This window comes from Macrotis lagotis, chromosome 4 (assembly GCF_037893015.1).
Source record: "Macrotis lagotis isolate mMagLag1 chromosome 4, bilby.v1.9.chrom.fasta, whole genome shotgun sequence".
In the NCBI taxonomy this organism is placed as follows: domain Eukaryota; kingdom Metazoa; phylum Chordata; class Mammalia; order Peramelemorphia; family Peramelidae; genus Macrotis; species Macrotis lagotis.
Genome location: NC_133661.1, coordinates 225,161,938 through 225,182,919, shown reverse-complemented (window position 1 = coordinate 225,182,919; position 20,982 = coordinate 225,161,938). Strand labels below are relative to the sequence as shown.

General features: G+C 32.2%; 1 protein-coding gene across 4 annotated transcripts in view; it reads right to left on the bottom strand.

The window, feature by feature from the left end:
• Positions 1-20,982, bottom strand: part of PPP4R4 (protein phosphatase 4 regulatory subunit 4) — a 124,550-nt gene that overhangs the window by 50,974 nt on the left and 52,594 nt on the right. For all 4 annotated transcript variants that reach the window (XM_074235479.1, XM_074235481.1, XM_074235478.1 and 1 more), the window contains exons 4-11: positions 18,220-18,367; positions 17,659-17,732; positions 15,584-15,690; positions 14,756-14,863; positions 11,536-11,657; positions 3,789-3,911; positions 2,174-2,343; positions 1,727-1,846 (exon numbers count right to left, since the gene is read on the bottom strand). In XM_074235479.1, coding sequence (XP_074091580.1) covers positions 1,727-1,846; positions 2,174-2,343; positions 3,789-3,911; positions 11,536-11,657; positions 14,756-14,863; positions 15,584-15,690; positions 17,659-17,732; positions 18,220-18,367 — 972 coding nt within the window. The remainder of the gene's footprint in view (positions 1-1,726; positions 1,847-2,173; positions 2,344-3,788; positions 3,912-11,535; positions 11,658-14,755; positions 14,864-15,583; positions 15,691-17,658; positions 17,733-18,219; positions 18,368-20,982) is intronic.

Genomic DNA, 20,982 nt, shown 5'->3' with positions numbered 1-20,982 from the left:
TAAAGGAACTTTATTAAGCACCTATATATAAGGTGCCACTAGGTACTGGGCATGCAAGGACAAGAACAGAAATCCCTAAAACCTAGGAACTTTCATTATCCTTGGGAGAAAAAGATTCTCCACGTACACAAATAATAATATAAGATAATTTGAGGAGGGAGAGCACTAACAATTGGAAGGAGGTGAGAAAGCTTCACAGGGGAGATGCTATCTAAGCTAACTCTTAAACTCAAGAATTCTAAGAGATTAAAAAAGAAAGGTCCACATTCCAAAATGGATGATAGCCAGCCTGTATGCAGAGGAAGCAGTTATAGTGCCCAATTCAAGTTATGCCTTATTGTCTAGCTTGGTTAAAATATATATTTTATTGCCCCTTATAATTTTAAAATATAAGAATGTTTTGGCCAACACAAATAAAAATAACAATTTTAGTATTTCCATAACAAGAGTTTTCATGTAAGTCAATTCAGGACAAAATTTATAAACTGCTAAAGCTTTATATAGTCTTATCTTACAAAAAGAACCCAAGACAAACCAAAAGACTGTAAACTCAAAAAAAGTTTCATTAATGGCTACTTAAAGTAATATAATTTATATCTAATGATGAAAATTTAAAACAAATATCTATTCAATATTTTAATGAATTTAGTGAAATTAAAATGAGTTAAAAACATTCATAACACTATTTCAGCAAATTATACATATTCATCTGAATATAATCAGTTCATTTAAAATTATTTTATTAAAAAATTTAATAGTGTACATCTTTATATTTTGCTCTGTTTGGTTAGCCCAGAATTTGTAACTTATAGATATATAATATTGCTTGTGATGTATTGAAATCATATATTTCTACTGATATAGAATTGTATAGTAGATGGCTGGCTAGCCTTGAGACAGAAAGACCTATGTTCATATACTGTCTCTGACACACTCTCTGTGTGAGCCTTGCCACAGTGCTCTAAGAACAGGAATTGCAGACTAAGTTCCAACCAGTCTCAGAAGAAGTTTCCTCATTTGGGATTTTCCTTTACCAATGAAAATTATAGCTTCTGTCCTTATCCCTAATTTATTAATAGGAAGTTGCAGGGGAGGTGGATAGGACTGGCCTTAGAGGTGGAAGAATTGGGTTCAAGTCACCCTTCTGATACATCTTGGTTATTTCCCTAGGAAATTAGTGAATGGTTGCATTAAGACTGACTATTGCAGAGAAGGCACTTATCTGCCCTGGAAGAGGAAGATCTTAACCATGAACTCCTCACAATGATGGAATTACAGGCCTGGTAAAAAACAACCACCACAAAAACTGATATTAACAGATACTGTGTGAGTACATTCAAAATAAGGCTACAAAAAATAGTGAGCCACTTTGTCCAGTACTTAGGAACTGAACATGAGAGATGATAGCCTAGATGTCCTAGGCTAAGACAGATCTTAGGAAAGGGGACAGGTGATCAGACATGGAAGTAAGGAAAACCACAGTTTAGAAGGCAGGGAAGACATTTTAATTCTGGGTCTTTGGCAACTCTTGAACAGTCAGATACCTATCCCCATGTCTAGAGAGAACTTACAAAGGAGCCTGTGCCAATGAAGTCACAAATCAAGACTCAAAACAAAGACAAAACAAAAAGTACACTAAAAAGAATAAAATAAAACAAATAAAATCAGGTATTAATCTGTGTACAATCTGCATCAAGATAAAATTATAGGAAATTCTTAGACTTACTTCATAGAAGCAAGTAGCAATAGTGTGTCTGACTGGAATTTCAGGATCATGACAAAGGCAGAAAAATGTGGAATAAAGTTCCATATGAAAGTTCTTAGGATCCACAAAAACAATCATGGCCTGTATAAAAACAATAAAAAGAGATGGGGCACATCAAAACTTAATGCAAATTTAACTATAATGGTTTTTAGTTTGAAATAATATCTACCCAGCCGTCACTTGTTTGAAATCACATTAAGGGAATAACAATAGAGACTTTATTCCCCTGTATACTCAGAGAAAGCAAAGGGTAATATGTAAACAGTAGTAATGAGTTTTTAATAGTACACACACACACACACACACACACACACACACACACACACACAAACACACACACAGATTTTTTTTTTTTTGCAAAAGTCATCAAAATGTTTATTTCTTTTGGATGGAAAGTGAATAACTTACTGGAAAGTTGTAAGCACAATTCTTTCGCACTGATGCATATCTCTTTTCCTGTTCCTGATTTGGGGGTGAAACCTGATTTTCGTTATGTCCATTTTCCTGTTGTAAACCCAGTGTGCAGAGTTTCTTATAAAACTCCAAGAATCTCAAGTGTTGATCTGGAGTCAAAATTCCTGAAACAAAAATAAGAATACTGTTTCACTTTTAAATTAAAAACAAGTAAGAAAAAGTGAAAAAATCAGAAGGCAAAAGAAATAAACTTATAATAAAATAATTGAAGTAGTGGTTGTAAAAAGTTAACTCAGAAAAAATGCCATGCTTAAAAAATAGTGACTAAAGAAACCTAAAAATTCTAAGTCCCTTAATGATAGAAAATATATCTGTAATTGCTATATCAGATAGAATACTAAGGATAAGTAATAAATCACCAATATTAGTGTACTAATCCTATAATTTGGAAGAAGGGAGAAAGATGATGGGGGGGCTTGGAAGGGAGGGAGGAGGGGGGAGAGACAAAGAAAGATATTCAATACTTATTTTGTTGAGCATTATACTCAGTTCTGGATTCAGATACAAGAAAGACAGTACCTGACCTTAAGAGCTTAAATATTGCTTTGATACTATATCAAAATATTCTTTCAGCTTAAAAAATAAATGCCTATCATCAAGCTTTGTTTAAGGAGAAATTGAAGTGTATCAAAGTCAAATTCATTAAACAATAAAATCACTTTAAAAAGTAGTCTCTCCTAATTCTTCCATCTTTAATAATGTTCATACTAAAAGAGAAACAATGGGGTTCGGAAAAAAAGCATGGTACTTAAAGTCCATAGATCTGGATGCAAGTCTTCAGTTTGATACATACTTTATTGGGAGGGGGGTGTTGTGTGCAAGGCAATGGGGTTAAATGACTTGCCCAAAGGAACAGTACTAGGTACTCATTAAGCATCTGACTCTGAATTTGAACTCAGATCCTCCTGATTCCAGGGCTGATGCTCTATCCACTGTGCCACCTAGCTGCCCCTCTTGATATATACTTTAGAACAAGGGTGGGGAATCTTTTTTTTCTGCTAAAGGCCATTTAGATATTTATAACACTATTCATGGGCTATATGAGATAAAAAATTTAATTAATTTGCCCCCAAGAAGCTACTAGATTTATTAAATTTCAAGTCCCGCCTATCATTGCCTTGGCATCATCAGAATAATATGGCCAATGGACTAGAGTTCTCAGTACCTGCTTTAGAAGTTGTGCATTTTAGTGGTCCTGTTTTACAGATAAGGATCAGCAAAGTGACATAAATAACCTTGTAAAATAGGGACACAAAAACCCATTTTTCCTATCTCATAGGGTTGTTGGGAGAATCAAATGAAACTGATAAATGCAAAATGTTTCAAATAAGAAAATGCTACATAAAGTAAGCCATTATTCTTATTCTTTCTTTTCTCATTTGATGGAGTTTAGATAGAAAATATTTTGGGACAACTAATAAGGTCAGGAGAGGTATAGGGCAATAGAGAGGGAAATTACAGAATTATAATTTTGAATGCAATGTCTAGGAGAAGATATAAAAAAGTAAAACTTTATTCTGTTAAAATTCTTGTGATTATTTCAACATACCATATAATCCGTGGCATAGTTTCCCTAAATGTAAAGATAAAGAAAGAAGAATCGTTTCATCTGTTTTGAAAGATTTTTCACAAAATGATTTTACTAAAGGAAGTATAGTTTGACTTCTGTCATCTGGAAAAAAAAGAAACAAAATAAATGCTTTAAATTTTATACATATTGAAAATACATTAAGTGCAAGGTCCATTTAGCAAACTACACTACAAGTCAAAAGAATTTTCAAAATTTATTTACTCTTCCCTCTACTTCTAGGCACAGTTACATTTTTACCACTGTAGTTATGAAATTAAAGACAATCCAAACAAGAGATTTTACAATGATTATAAATTGTAATAATGAAAAATATTTCTCTGCCCTCCATAACCTTATGATATTTTGGGAAAGATAATGTATAAATTCATGAAAAAAATAGAATTGAGAAAATGTGATGTTTTTCATGCAGCCTTACTGGATTTCTCCATTTGTTAATGCAGTATTTTGTCTGTTTTTTTCCTTATGTATCTTTATCAAGAATTATTTTATATTTCAATTATCTGCATACAACCTGCTATTAGACAATATGTTTTAAGCTGTGTTTTATTTAAATTAGATGTTGTCTATAGGACTCAGCAACAGTCTTTTCAGTTTAGACACACACATATCTCCAATCTGCTTTCTCCTTGATGTCTTTCCTAAAAAAGATCTAGGTATTTGTTGGTATTACATGCATCCATTGAATCAATATGACTTCTGGATTCAAGTTCAAAACCTTGTCTTAAATATAAGTTTAATATTAGTCTTTTTGCATACAGAAAAAATTACACTTATCAAACCCAAATGACAGTTTGATATCATTGAAGAAAATTTCTATGAGTTAAAAGTAGTTGTTTAATGTACTTTTTCAGTGGAGCTATATAATTTGATACTATGCATAGATAACAACAATAATGATGCTTTCATACATCTTTTTTATTTCAAAATTACATTCAAGAATAATAAAGCTAGATTTCAGACTAGACAGACTCATAGTATATCCCTGTAGGATGACATTTTATATCTATTTTTCTTGACCTTATTTTAGTTGCGTATTTTCAATCCAAAGTGTCCCAGAAATCAAAAGGTTTTTTTAGGTTTTTGCAAGGCAATAGGGTTAAGTGGCTTGCCCAAGGCCACACAGCTAGGTAATTATTAAGTGACTGAGGCTGGATTTGAATTCAGATTCTCCTGACTCCAGGGCTGGTGCTCTATCCACTGCACCACCTAGCCACCCCTAAACCTAAAGATTTTTGAGACACTTTGCAGAGAAGAGTTTTCCATATGGGAAACTTTCTACGCAGGGATACCTTTTTTATACATTTGCAGAATGAGAGAGTTATAAGTACAGAACTGACATAAAGACTTGCAATAATATACTATGACACTTTCAGGTGTCTTAGTACACCAAATCAGTAAGGAATTGCTCTGGGATTTTCAGCACATCTTTTTGTATGTTTGCTTTGCTTCTCAAGACAATATAATTTTTTTGTAAACATTTAGATTTTTGAGTAACATAAACTGTGAATACTTGGTATATAAAATATATAATCACATGATTGACGTATTTAGAGGAGCTGCTGACATTCTTATCTTTGGGTAATTGGTATGTAATGCCTTCTGCTACAAGAGGTGAGATCTGACTTGCATCACAGAGGAAGCTGATAAAGAGTTTGTCTAAGTAATTTGTACACCAGTGTGAACTATTTGAGTCAAGAAGTATGGATATTATCCAGATCTACTGTTTTCTAGTTTTGTAAAGAAGAGTTTCAATTATCTCCCTGGTATAAGCATTTGATCATTATGAATCATGCAAACAGTACAAAAGCTTGCTATTTTACCTTTAACCTAACTAGTGTTTTTATTGGGTAGGACTTCTTTCATCCATATAAACAACTAGAAATTTTCCACATTCTCCTCCTTTGGGGATGGGGAAAGAGAAGCAAGGGACAATCTTCCCATTCCTCTAATTTCTTTGCTTTTCAAAACTCTATAGTAGTTTTGATGCTGAGTCATAAGTTTCATTCTTCATGTTGTTTTCAAGACCTTAATCTTTTTAGTTTTTCTCTTAATTATTGATTAAAGAGTTTATGGAATTTCTGATTTACTTTTGGAGTCTGAATTCCATTTTACATTTCCTTTTCTTTGCCTTTCATGAAGTGATATATTCACTTTTCTGCTTGTGCTTATTAGCTAAATATTGATGTAATTCTCCAGTGTCTAATAACTTTCCTTGGGCTTTCTGAAGTCATTTTTGTTTTCATTTTAAAAATTCTGAACTTAAAAATATGAAATAAAATTATAATTTCTATTAACAAAGTAAAACAGAAAAGGATGATTTCATATGAAACTACGAATCTCTTATATTGAACTTGCTTTCCTTTTAAGAATGTAGTTCAGCATAGAATTTTCAAGGCTGCCCTGTTTGCATTTCCTTCTGGTCTTAACTTTGTTCTCTTTTGTGCCTATCTTAAAAAATGCTTCAATGATCCTTATTTCTTTCTTTTCATCTTTTTTGACAAACATACTGCTAAACTTCCTCTTTAATAGTTTTCTCAAGTTACTTCTGCCTTAATTACAAATGATATCTATCCCTAGGAATATTCTTAGATAGGTTCAGTTTTTCTCTTACCATGACAACAGCTTAGGCATAAACTATTGCATACAGGCCTTAAAATGTTTTTATGCTCTGTCAAATATCAAGGGAGATGGTTATAGTATATATAACCTATAATTCTAACTATAATTTCATAAATAAGACTATAGCACATTCCAGATTTTAAAATTGTTTTGGTATAGCTGGTTTAATGGTTGTATTCCTGCCATCAAACTCAGGACTTCTTGAAATTTCATTTTACAAGTTTTCATTTTCTCAAAATCATTTGAGACTTCAGTATTATTTCTGCCATCCACTATTGATCAGGAAGCAATTCTGGAATTTATGTTAAATATATATTTTCAATGCTTTCAAATTCTTCAGCTTTTTCTCTTCAGATCTGAGTAACTTGATTTATTTCTAGTTCATCTATGCAGGCAAAGAAAAAAGTGATTTCTTATACTGACCTGTACTAATATACTATTTCATAACAGAGTTGAGGATAAATTGACAAGGAGTAGTATAAAGTCTTTGTCTTTCTGATTTTGTTCTGGCACAAGAAAAGAGTTTTGAAATCTTCAGTCCAATTCATGTGCATTTGCCCAATTCAGAGTTCACCCTCTGCCACAAAGCACTTCCAGCAGGGAGAATGTTATTGGCATTTCTGATCTGGCTGAAGGCACACTGTTTTGTGTGTCACCAGAATTCACTCTCATGCTAAGCACCAGAACTGTCTCAAACAGGATCAGCCTGTTCCCTATGTAACTTAACTCTCTAAGATTCAGAGGAGCAGCTCCCTCTGACTGAATGGGGCTGTGGGATGTTCAGTGTGCATGTATGAATCTAATCAGGGCTCAGTCAGAGTCCAATTTCAGGGATCCTGTCAAGCTTTTACCAGAACCATGGCAGCCCTTAATTCTCATCAGCTTGGATCGTGCTCCCTTATTTTGGGACATGGATGACAGGTTGGGCTTTAAAGAGATCATTGTCACTATTGTTATTGTTACTGATACGTAACCTTGCTAACTCTTACTTAGATCTTTTAGTGACTTGCTTAAACGTGTGCTCTGTTATTCTCTACTTTGATTTTTTTATACATCATCACAGAATCCTAGAATTGAAAGTAATCTTACAGGCCAGCTATCCCCTCTGCAATATAAGATACTACCCTAAATTTGTCTCTCCTGGACTCTATTGTGGGTTGCCTTTATTATTTTTATTTATTATAAACTTAATAAGGACAGTGACTATGTAATATGTAACTTGTATAACTTCCTTAGAGGTGAGCACAGGCCTCTACATGCAGTTAAGAACTTAATTATTAATAAATTAATCTTCATATTTTCTTACTTTCACTATTGTCAAATATTTTCTTGATTTACTCAAGAATAAACTTAAAACAAAGTTGATTATGTACAAGTTGCCTAAAATTTTGATATCTAATGGTCCTGCCATGATATTTGCTTCCTAATTTGAGGGAGGGGACAATTAAAATAGTGGCTATAGCAGTGGTTAGATTTGACTTACATAGGATGACTTTTTGCTTCAGTTAGGTTGACCTGCCTCCTCCATGGGTGGCAGTTCCATTGGCAAGGTACTAAAAGCTATGATCTAAATGCAGATGCTATTTGAGAGGGAACAACAGTACAGATATTAGGGACATTTAATTTTTAAAAATCAGGCAGGAGGACTTGAATATTCAGAATATCTAAAGGAATGGAAAGGAGAAAGTAAAGGAATGAATGAAATGAATAAATAAGCATTTATAAAACACTGTGCTAAGTATTTGTGATGCAAATAGAAAAGACAGTCTCTGCTCTCAAAGAGCTCACATTCAGCTAAGGGAGATCACATATAGAATTTCCAATTGCTAGTCAGATGAAAAAGTTCCATTGTTCTTGGTGTACCAGAAAAGCAGATGGTAATGCATGTGATTTAATGTCATTTATGTGGATAATAATATCCATGTCTGATATTGAACCTTTTGATAGTGCCAAAGACTTTTGGAAGCAGGAATTTTATTTCCAAATCTTCAGTAGCTATGGCTGCTAAGGAAGTAGGGAATCTGGCACCCTCAGAAATAGATACAAGGCCCTATCTCCATGGGAGTTGCTTCCTGGGATGATGTCTGTGGGCTGAGCTGGTAGCAGAACCTGGGGAATGTGGGAGGACTGCCCTTTTAAAGGCACTTGGTTATGCCTGACGGAAGTGGCAGTTATTCAGCAGTTAGTATCCTTAGTGGCAAGAAAACTACTTCTTTCTCCATGGTGATTGCTCCCCTCAAAGATGGCTCTAGAAGTCTGGGCTAGAAGCAGACCAGTAGTCTTTGTTATTCCCAAGGTTCTTGGGTCAAGGTGCTAGCCTCCCTGTATCCTAACGTGAGGGAGGGAACAATTAAAATAATGGCCATGGCAGTGGTTAGACTTGATTTACACAGGATAACTTGTTGCTTCACCTAGCTGGCCTGCGTGATCCATAGGAGGCAGTTGGAAGATTACTAATACAGAAAAGATGAGGTATACTGAAGCCAAGTCTCATGTTTTTCACAATTTAGTAAAAATAGTCAATTCTAGGGATGATCATTTCAGCATTTCATGTAAAGCAAAACATAGTCTAATCCCCATTTTCCCTATCAGTTTAAAAAAAGAATAATTTAACAAAATGAAGTGAGAAAATAGAATAAAAAACCCAAGGTGCAATCCTAACTAAAGCATGTGATTGGTTTTATACTAATTACTATTAGCCAGCCCTCATGCTAATCATGGGCTACTAGGCAATAATATGTTGTCAATTAATTATTAAAAGACACTAAAAAACTACCTGTTATTTTATTTATTTATTTGTTTGTTTGTTTGTTTATTTATTCATTAGGTTTTAGCAAGGCAATGGGGTCAAGTGGCTTGCCCAAGGCCACACAGCTAGGTAATTATTAAGTGTCTGAGACCGGATTTGAACTCTGGTACTCCTGGCTCCAGGGCGAGTGCTCTATCCACTGTGCTACCTAGCTGCCCCCTCTACCTGTTATTTTAAATGAATGATTTTTTTTCTACATATAAACCTGGATTCAAATTAAGGAAACAGGTGCTTCCCAGTGGAGAAATACATTTCTTTAATTACTCTAAAACAAGCTGCTTTGACTTCTCTGAGCACTGTTTTCTTTAAAGCAAGGCAATGTACTATCACTATAATAATTAGGCACAAAGAAGAGAGAGAACTTTAAAAATAGAAGGGGGAAAAGACCTATGTAACTAAAAGTTTTATATAAAATTCTTAAGTTCTATGCACTATCCTAGTAGCAGATATATTTTCACTATGTACAATTCAGAGTCTTACCCCAAATTTGACTGCTAGAACAATTAGAAAGGTCAGCATCAACAGGAAAAACAAAGGTACTTCAATTCTATCTAAAACACCTCTAATATTAAAATATTCAACTAAATGAAGAGTCAAGGGGATTGGAATTGTGATTTCATTGATATATGGAGCTCCCAGATGAGAATGCTATTTCTAATGATGCCAGTAAGCACTTCCTTTGCAGCTTATAGTATTAAAGATTGGCCTAGAGCACTAAGAGTTAAGTGGTGAGTCTGGGATCACTGGATATACAGTTGGTAGGTGTCAGAAGCAGGACAACAGAAGCCAGATCTCTAAAACAACCAAATAAAATAATTGTAAATGAGGACAGGTTAAGAACCTGGAAATAATTAAATTAAGCATTTATAATTTTATCCTCTTCTATTCCTCAAATTTCTTTCAGAGCTTGCACCCGCTGACACTTCATAATGCTTTCTGAAAGATAAAGTCAACTCACTTGGATGAACTATTCCATATTCCTGATATCTACCATATTAATTTGCCTATCAATTCTCTTCTCCTTTACTTTTTTTAATTTAAAGAAACCTATAGACTTACTACTTATAAATGTAAAATGGCAACACCAGCAGTAAATCTGTAGAAAGACAAAGTTACTATTCCTTGGGTTTCATTCATTTAGTATTTCCTGCATGCTTTATAAAATTCAGCTTTACATACTGTAAACTATTAATGATGCTGACAGCATGACTAGTACCAGAGACATTCAAGTGCCACTGACCATGACAGAAAGTCACTGGGAAGTCCTGCATTCTGCTGTCAAATATACATTACAAGATCTACATTACACTATTCACAAACAGATCCAATCCTGAGTCAAAAATTGTAAGCTTTTCCTTTGAAAAGAAGGCACAACCAAGACGAGGGAGTGTTGACAAGTATAGTTAATATGGTTTTTAATTCCATAAGCAAAATCTTCCCCATTTTCAGTGTATTTTACTAATTTGAATTGGAATATGCAAAAGAGCACAATCCCTTTTTTTCCTTTCTCCAAGGTGATAATATGTTTTGTCATCATGTCACACAACTCATGATGGAGGTGAAACTAGAGGAACTTACTAAGTACCTAATTAAATGAAAATGCAGCAAGTAGCATTAAAAAAGAATTATACTGTAAATAATTAGTTTTTAATTTCTTAAATAGTTTTATTGGCTCACAAACCAATGAATCACTACATTTTTGTATATCACAATTATTTGCATTTTCATATCGAATAACTATTCAACTTCTTCACTTATCATATAAACATTTACTGTTTATATATGTGGTGTGTGTGTGTGTGTGTGTGTGTGTGTGTGTGTGTGTGTGTGTGTGTGTATAGCACACAAATATGAATGAGGTAAGGCTGATAGTAGACAAATTCCACCAAAGCCAGGGAAAATAAAGGGCATACAGTGTAATACAAAGACCTTTTGGATTTGGGATTATAAAATCTGTGTTTTAGTTCTACTACCACCACTTATTAGGTATGGCCTCTGGTAAATTACTTAATTTGAATGTCTGAATTCTCACCTGTAAAATAGGGATAATAAAACTTGTTCTATTTATTTCACAGAAAAGTTGTGAATTCACTTAAAATAGGCTGCTTTAAAAGGCTGCATTACCAAAATAAGATGAGGGAGAAGTGATTACCCATTGGGGAACTGAGAATAATCTAATGTTCAAGTTTGTCATATACTTATCTCATAAAAGGAAAAAACAAATATATATGTAGACACACAGAAACAACAATATATGTGTATAACAAAAGAATTTACCTGCATCAAACATTTCAAGTAGATTAACTAAGGTTTCAAATGCTGCAAGTCGTACACCGCTGCTCTCATCTCTAGCTAGTTCTATTAATTCAGGAAGCACGACACTTTTGGTTAATTCTGTCCTGCACAACAAGTAAAATAATTAGGAGGTGGAAATAATACCAGCAAATATTTCTTAAGCTCCAATTATATATACAATATCGTAACAGGCAATTGGAAAGAACACAAAGAAATATAAGGGTATGATTTGTATAAGAATTTTCAAATGAATGGAGAAAATAACATCAATTAAACATCAAAAATAAAATAACATTGCCTAAAGAGTTCAGTAAGCATTCAGATTTTTACAAATCAGTTCTAATTGTCATTGGTTAAATGTTTGATAGCTGTAGTAAATATTATAGATTGAATAAGACTTCTTTTATTATAAGAATATGTTAGAAAAGGATATGAATTGGCTATAGTAAATTATTAATAGTTGTAAATGACAGATATCAAACAAGATTTCCTCTACAAACAAATGCCAGAGGAGAAATTATTCTCAAAAATCTAAATCATGTTACTAGAAAAAAATTTCTGCCTGAAGGAATGATTCATGATATTGGAAGCTATAAAGCAGAATGAGGCACAATAGAAATTGTTTCAGATTAGGAATGATAATTATAAGTACATGGGATTCTTATCCATCATCTCAATTTTGGTTTCTGTTTTTTCAACATCATCAAATGTCATTACTATGACTATCATGTGCAACATGAAGAGTGTTAAAGGAAGGCTTAAGATGTGTCTGGGTTCCTTGTTTATTAAGATGGCATGAGTCATAATTACACATAATCCAATAAGAGAATCAAAGATATTCAGTGAAAGGTGCAGGATATGCTGAAAAATTCAAGATATAGCTAAAGCAAGGATATGAGACTGCATTTACAGGATGGTAAATAAATGCATTTCAAAGGAATAATTCGAGTAATATTAGATAATAGCAGCAGTTTCGTATTAAGGGAACAGGCTTCAATTTGTGTTTTTTTAATTAAAAAAACTTGAATAAAGTGTTATAAGGGAAAATTAGAAGAGAATTCTAATATAAATATGGAAAAATATTCTCATATAGATTTTGTAAATATGTACTGTGTACCACAATACAGTGATAAAAACACTGGTTTTGAAGTAAGAAGACCTGAGTTTGAACCCCAATTCATAATTTATTAACTATAAGGCTTCTAAAAAAATCACTTTACTTTTCAGGATTTCAATTTCTCTATATATGTAAAATGAAGGAGGATTGGAATAATCTAAAGATCCCTAAATAATTTGAACTTGTGGAATTCTTTAATTCTGCAACAAAATAAGCAAAATTTGTACAATTTTATGATAAAGGATTTCATCTTTTAGAAACAAAAGTTGTTTATTAACTGGATTTGTTCACAATCCTACTCTTTAGGTGGGTTATTTAGTTGACTCCAGATAATACAAACAAACATGATTATAAGGGATATTTTTTTTATTGAAGATATAATTTCTTGGGGCAGCTAGGTGGCGCAGTGGATAGAGCACTGGCCCTGGAGTCAGTAGTACCTGAGTTCAAATCCGACCTCAGACACTAAATAATTACCTAGCTGTGTGGCCTTGGGCAAGCCACTTAATTAACCCCATTGTCTTGCAATATATATATAATTTCATCAGGATACTTAAGAGGAAAATAAAAAAAACAGTTCTCAAATCAAAAATAAGTTTCTATAGAGATGTCAATTTTTATCTACCATGTTTGATTAAATTTTTCTTGCAATTTCTCTCACATTGTGGGAAACCAATTAGAACTTGATTCTGTACTTTTAATATCACAAGAAAATTCCATGGTAGATAAATGTAGACAAAACTAGAAACTAATCTATAAAATGAATTTAAACATGCTTAAAATCTCATCAGATATTTTCTATTCTCAGTTTTTGAAGTTTAATTTTTGGTTCGTGATCCTAAAAAAATTCTCAATATGCATTTGAAAAATTCAGGTTAGAATTCAAGAGAATTAAGTCAGGGACACTGAATATATTTCATATTGAATATGAAAGAGTATTAAAACTACAACAGGGGGAAAATTCAGATGAGATGATAAGCTATTCCACACCAATAGGATAGGAGATTTGCTTAGTCAGAGGGATCTGGGTATAGGTCCAGTTGAGTTCATTTTGGTCCATGATGATCTTAAGAGGACTAGTTAGCATTAGGGACCCTTCAGAAGAGTAGATCTAGGAGTAGATCTAGAGGACTGATTACTCCAAAGGGGGTCTAGAAACAAGATCTTTTGGGCCTATAAAATATGATAAGTAATTATTCTCTACTAGAATTTGCCAGGCTCTTTTAAAGGTATGACAAAGGACCATATCACATTCACTCTGAATCATAGAGAATATCCAAAACTTGTCCTACTTAAGAAATCTTTCAAGCTGGGTCAGAAACTCAAAAAAAAATAGGAAAAAGACAAATGGCTTTTTATTCCCACTGTCCTTAGTTACATAACAAAGTATTAAAGAAAGACTTTTTTGGCTTTTAGTATCTCTTCGGAATTAGTTCTCTTAGTTTATTTCCAAGTTATGCTTTTCCTTTATTTCTTTACAGTGGTGGATGAGGCATGAGATAAAGAGACTAGTTTGATCCATGATCTATTTTTCTGAATGATAAAATAATTAGTTGTTCTATGCTAATACTTTTTAAATCTCATATACCAAAAGGGAGAGAATGCCAGTAGAGGCAGTATAAGACAGAAAGTTTGCAATGATCTATGTGTTCATTTAAAAAGGTACCCAGGAAAAGGTTAGGAAAAAAGTTCTTAAAATTAAATCTTTTAAAACTGTAGGTAAAAATACTGTAGTTATGCTATAATAAAGGCATATCATAGACTATCATTCCTTCCTGAGTTCATTTATTTTGAATTACGACTAACTAAAAGAGGCTGTTTTTGAGAAAGCCAAGTGGTAAGTTGATGAGGCAGAATCTCAAAATATACCACAAATTTCAAATGCTATCCTCAAAACATTTCAAATGACTGGTTTTGTTTTGTTGTTTTAGCTTTCAAAATAGTGTATGTAATAGGCTGAAGGTAAGAACAAGTCTCATTACTTTACAAGTAGGAATCTTTACAATAATGATTTCTTGAGGTACAGAGGCAGAAAGTGGTTATGAGACAATGATGGGGGAAAAAACTTTTCAAAAGTATGCTTACCCTATACCCTGAGCTATGATATCTAATTGTCGACACATGCAAGATCGAACTTCATATTCTACATCTTGGCAGAGAGATTTCACCAGAGGAAGTATTTCTCTTTTAACGCTGACGGGAAAAACAAACATGTGAATGAAAGTAATTTTTATGTAACAATGTTCAAAAAATATTCAGCTGTATAAATTAAATCATTTAAATAGCAGATATGAATATTATCATCTTGTGAACAACAGACAAATGAATTAATTATGTACTGATTAACTTTGTAAATGGCAGCTAAAATTGAAGAAACAAAGTTGTCAGATTATGATGTGAATTATCCAGATAATCATACTAGAATTTTATTCCTTCCAGTTGATCCATTTTCCAAACCATATCATAATTAAAAAAAAACTCAGTGGCATTACATATACAAAACCTCTCACAAGCACAAATTGTGCAAAATGGCATAGCTGAGTTATATGAAAAGAATTAATAATGGGAGGATTAATTCTTTATGTCATATCTACCAATCTGAAAAATCCCAATGATGCCCTCTCATCTTTAGGAAAATAATTATAAGGTGAAAGACTACAATGGGGAAAAGAATATTTTAAGTGGCCATAAAATCTGGAAAATGAAATAGAAATAAATATATTATACATTTTGTCTTATATGTAATATACAAAATGTATATTTTAAAATGTATCATGCATGGTAAATCTGTAAAATTTAAACATCCATATTTTTACATACTATAAAATAGAAATATATTCTTATGAGGGAATCAATATATATCTTAAATTACTTATTAAAATTATCACCTAAATTTCATACACAAATACTTACATATGGGCTTCAAATTTGTTGGCCAATTTTCCTAAAAGTTTACAACTAACTAAACGAGACTGTAATGTTTGGGACAGCTGTGCCTTGGAAACAAGTGGATTCAAAATCTACAAAGAAAAAAAATTTGAAAGAAAATTCACATAATGCTAATATTTAGAATTAATTCAACTACTCTTTTAAACTGTTTTAATAAATGTTCTATATATATTTATTCTTTTTTACACCTTCATATCCATAATAATTAACGGCCCAAATTTTAGCTTGTAATGCACATTGGTAATTAATAGGAAAGTACTTGTGTTCTCGGCTATTAAAGCAGATACTATATATATATAATAAGTTGTGTAGTTGGACTCAATATTTTCTTTTGGTATCTGTAATAAAAAGGTAGAAAAGATGAAGCTACAGAATTAGCATTAGAACCATTTTAAGAAAAACTATATTTCTATGCTTGTATTCAATAGCAAAGAATTTGAATTGTGGCCTTGAGGAAAGTCTGCAATTTTTTTTGTGTTCTGGTGTACATTTAAAATAAGTTTCCAAAACAATGAAAAGACTGACAAATTGCTTTCTGTGGGGGTGGGGGGTGGGGGGGAGGGAAGTAAGATTGGGGGAAAAATTATAAAACTCAAAATAAATAAAATCTTTAATTAAAAAAAAGTTTCCAAAGGAAATTATAAAGTGACCAAGTAATATGCTTTGAAATTTTTCCTCCATCCAAATTGATTTTATTTCCCCTTAAAGGTGTAAAGACTTAAACTTAAAATCTGTTATAAGCAGTTCTGCCAAATGAATACAGTATCAGACCCTGATAAAGTGCCATAAAACTGATGGGCCTATATTAAAAATAAGTTGGGTTTTTTTATAATGTATGGCATTTATAGTGGAATGAACCTTGGACTAGCATGGAAATGTGTGTTCAAGTACCAACTCCACCACTGTGAACTTAGGGAACTCACTGTATTTTGTTTGGTCTCAGCTTTCTCATTTAAAAGTTCATTATAGGGGCATCTAGTTGACACAGTGGATACAGTACCAGCCCTGGAGTCAAGAGGACCTGAGTTCAAATCCAGTCTGACACTTAATAATTATCTAGTTGTGTGACCTTGGGCAAGTCACTTAACTCCATTGCCTTGCCCAAAAAAATATAAAATAAAAGTCCATTATAACTATAAAATATGGCTGATATTGGTAATGAAAGATTTAACAACTATTTAGAAGAAAGAAGTATAAAAATGCTGCCCTGAATATATAATGGCAACTAACACTGATGTAAAATGAAACACAATAATATATTTGCTTACATGTGACTTTTTAATGCAATCAGAGTTGCAACTCAAGAGGACCTCAGAGGTCATTGAGTCCAAGCCTCTCATTTTATATGTAAGGAAAATGAGGTTAGTTATAGGACAATGGGAAAATCATTTAAGTGCTCTGGATATTAGCTTCCTCCTCTGTAAAGGGAGGGAATTTTTACTTTACATCTAGGATCCTCTAAGGTCAAGAGTGACTTGTCCAAGGCCACCAAAGTTAAGTGGCAAAGTTAGGATTCCAGCCCAGGTCTTTCATCTCCAACTCTAGTATTACTTCCACTGCATCATACTATTTCTTCTAGAATGTTATTATAATTATTTCAGAGTAGAAAATGGGGTCTTTCCATTCTTGACTGTTAATATTACATTAAAATATACAAAAAATATAAATAAGCTCTTCTAAATGATAATCTCCTGCATGTGGAGAATCATCATGTTTCACTGAATTTTTCACTTTTATCCAGTCATTCTAACATTTTAAGGTAGTCATAAATTAAAGCATAAGCAAAAACTGGTCTGATGATGAAGAAAAATGGTTCAAATAAAACGTTTCTCCTTTTTCACTGAAGTGTGAAAAGGAAATAATCTCAATTTTAACTTGGACTGCAATATTTTTTCTTTTTGTAAAAATATTATTTAGAGAAATTATTTAATGAATGAAAAAGGAAAAATATTTGATAGGGAAAAAGGTCAAACACATTTTCTGCTTTTCTCTGTCAGGATTGTGTGACCTTAGCAGTAGGAGAGAGAGAAAAAAGGTACCTCATGTCTTAAGGTTTCTTTTGGCAGAGATTCTATTACTGATAGAAGGGTTTCCAGCCAAGCATTACTGACACCTGTTAAATATACATATATTGAGTTACTTCAGATATCACATTCAACAAATCAGCATCAATTTCATATATTCATATTTACAATAATTTTAATGATAAAATTAGAAAAATCGTGTGTTATTTCTTTCCTCCTTTTAGTTCCAATCAATATTTGAAAAGATTGCTAACTTCAAACAAAAATTTTTGACACTGTTTTGTCAGTCACTGTTGCTGTTTTTTCTTGAAATAAAATTATCTCTATTTGCTACAAAGAATAAATACCATTTTATTTGTTTTTTGAAGAAAATGAAGGCAATTAACTTATAAGGTTAAAACAGATTTTCAGTTTGTAAAGATACTTGATTTTTATCTATTATAGTTGATGAAAGTTATACTACTTTAAATTATACTACCATTTTTCAGAATGAATATTAATTATTGTAAACAAGCATTTTGGCAACAAATTGTCTTGTATGGTCTATAAAAACATTCACAGAAATAATCACCTAACCTGCATCCCTGTGCTCCACATGCTGTAAAATGACATGCAGGAATGAGTGGGAATAAGTTTGAATTGACACTGATTCCTCTTGGAGAATGGTCAAAAATGATGCCGCAGCGGTCAATTGCATTTCCACCCCTGCAACATGCAGGACTTCCTGTATAAAGAATAAGGATGCTGTTTATATACAGTATAGATCAGAAATAGATTAAAATACAAACACAATAGTGTAGGAATCAGATGTGATTTTTCTGAGTCACAGAAATAAATGTGATCTTTGCTTCCAATCATTACTTTCTTTAAGAAAGTTATATGCTAACCAACTAATAATGCTAACTAACTAAACAATCCAACAAGCCTTTCAAAATAAAGTATGAGGGATTATGATATTACATAGAAATTAAGTTGATATCTAATAAAAACACAAATAAAACAATGTCTAAGAATATTAAAGAGCACAGGTTTTTTTCATGTAATATTGTTTTGTTTTGTCATCTATATAATGGAGAAGCTGCCATCCAGTTTAACACAAAAAAGGCATGATTTGCCAGTCAACATGCATTTCACTTGTTTTGTCTTCTATATTACAAAAATAAGTGTTTATACCTGTGAAATAAAAATACAAAATTCTAAAACAATGGGAAAGGATTTATATTTTCCTTATAATCGATTGGCAGAGGCACAAAGAAATGTATGAGAGAGCATAAAAGTTGCAAGTTATTTTAACTAAATGAGGAGCACATTTTTCTTAATTGTCCTTGGACTTTATTTATTAGACATATATAAGAAGTGAATGAATGTTCAAAAGTCAAAATCATCATTATTTATTTTCACATGATAAAATAAAAATTCCTTCATAGACAATTCACATAAAAAATACTGTATACACTTTAAAGTTTGATTTACTTGATACTATAGAAAAGGTAATGAGAGATGCAGTAACAGAGGCTATCTACCTAGACAGTGTTGAATAAAGAACCCATTATTTTACCAATAAGGAAACTGAGGTCCAGGGAGGTAACTTGCTCAAGTCACAGTTAATAAGCAACAAAACTAGGATTCAAATTTGTGCTCATTTTACTAAATAATCTAGTCAAACAGACCAGGCATTGTAGGGTGAAGGTCATGGTTACATGGATTCTGGGGAGTGAGATAGTCAACAATAGTTTCCAGGAGAGATGATATACAAAGAAATGAGAACATGTTGTTCTGACATTTGATTTTTCCCACTATCCCTAATAATTTGACTAGTTATAACCACTCTCCATGACTTCAAAGAGTATGTGGAAAACAAGAGTTGCAGAAAAACTTAAAACTTACTATGTATATTTATAGTAATCAACTGAATTTCACTTTAAAAATTTATATCTATAGATGAGTTTGGACATTTAGGATGGTGTTTTTAATAATATACTCATCAATATTATGTTCTGAAGAACATTTTAGCAATGTGCCTTTATCTATTTTTTGATCTATCTATCCATATAACTATATATATGTATATAAATATATATGTATATATTTTTACTCACTCTTTCACTTCCAACTACTTATATATTCCTAATCTTTCAATGATACTTTCCACAAATTTCTTAAAACTATAGCCTTAACAAAGATCTCAGAGTAAGAACAAAACATTGAAAATTGAGAAAGGAAGAAATAAAAATGTAGGCTAATATATAAGCATAAGATCATAGAATTAGAAATATAAGGGATCTTAGAAATTATTGAGTGTGGTCTATTCATTTAAAGAGGAGAAACTGAAGCACAAAGTTTAAGGGACTTACTCATGGTCCCACAGCTGTTAAGTACACGAGGCAGAATTTGAACCCAGGTCTTCTTAACTATACATCTAACATTTTATACATTAGATCATGCTACTTAAGCTAATAGAAATTTGTACTCACTTCCTTGACTATAACCCTACCAACTCCACCAGGAAATTACTATCTCTTGTTCCTTCAGAATTCATGTAATTATTCCCTTTCCATTCAGATGTTTTAATACACAGTTTTGTTTGCATGGAGCCAAAGTTACTACATTTCACATAGAACATTTATTACATAACTTTATAAACAAAGAAATCAAAATTGATTTGAAAGAAGTTATGTGAATCTTATAATGCCTATAATGGATTTACTTTTTAAAAGGTTATTCCACATTTTAAAGGAAAAAAAAAACAACTTTCTTATAGTCAGTAATAAAATTGTACCAGAAAATAACCTAAGTAATTTTTACTATAACTGAGTTTTTGTACTTACTTTCTGGAATCTGTACTTTTTGTATATAAGTTCCAATTCCAACTTTCCCAGGAAACTATCCTGAGTCTATGGTATAGGCTTTTCGATTGATATTTCACCTTCTATCATTTGCTACCTTTTTTTTAAACAAATCCAAATGACTAATCAAACTGTGACTACTTTTTCTTCTTTATAGCTATACTAACTAAATTACCCAAAAAACAGAATTCACTTTCAGTTAAAATGAGAGCAATAAAATCAGATCTAGTTTTCTAGATGGCTCCACATTGTGGAGATCTACCAGCATCCTCTAAAGAAAGAGATAAAGAGCTGCAGGAATAATTTTTAGAATCCTTCATATATTATATTCCCAGAAAATTCATTAAAAAGGATAAACAAAATAAACAATCCAAAACCTAAACTCTTTGGAAATAAGTGCTTGGTTTTAAACAAAAAGAAAAAACAAAAACAATTTCATTAGATAGCTATTGAAGCCCTTTAGAAGTTCTAGGCAAAAAGGAACACCCAGAGG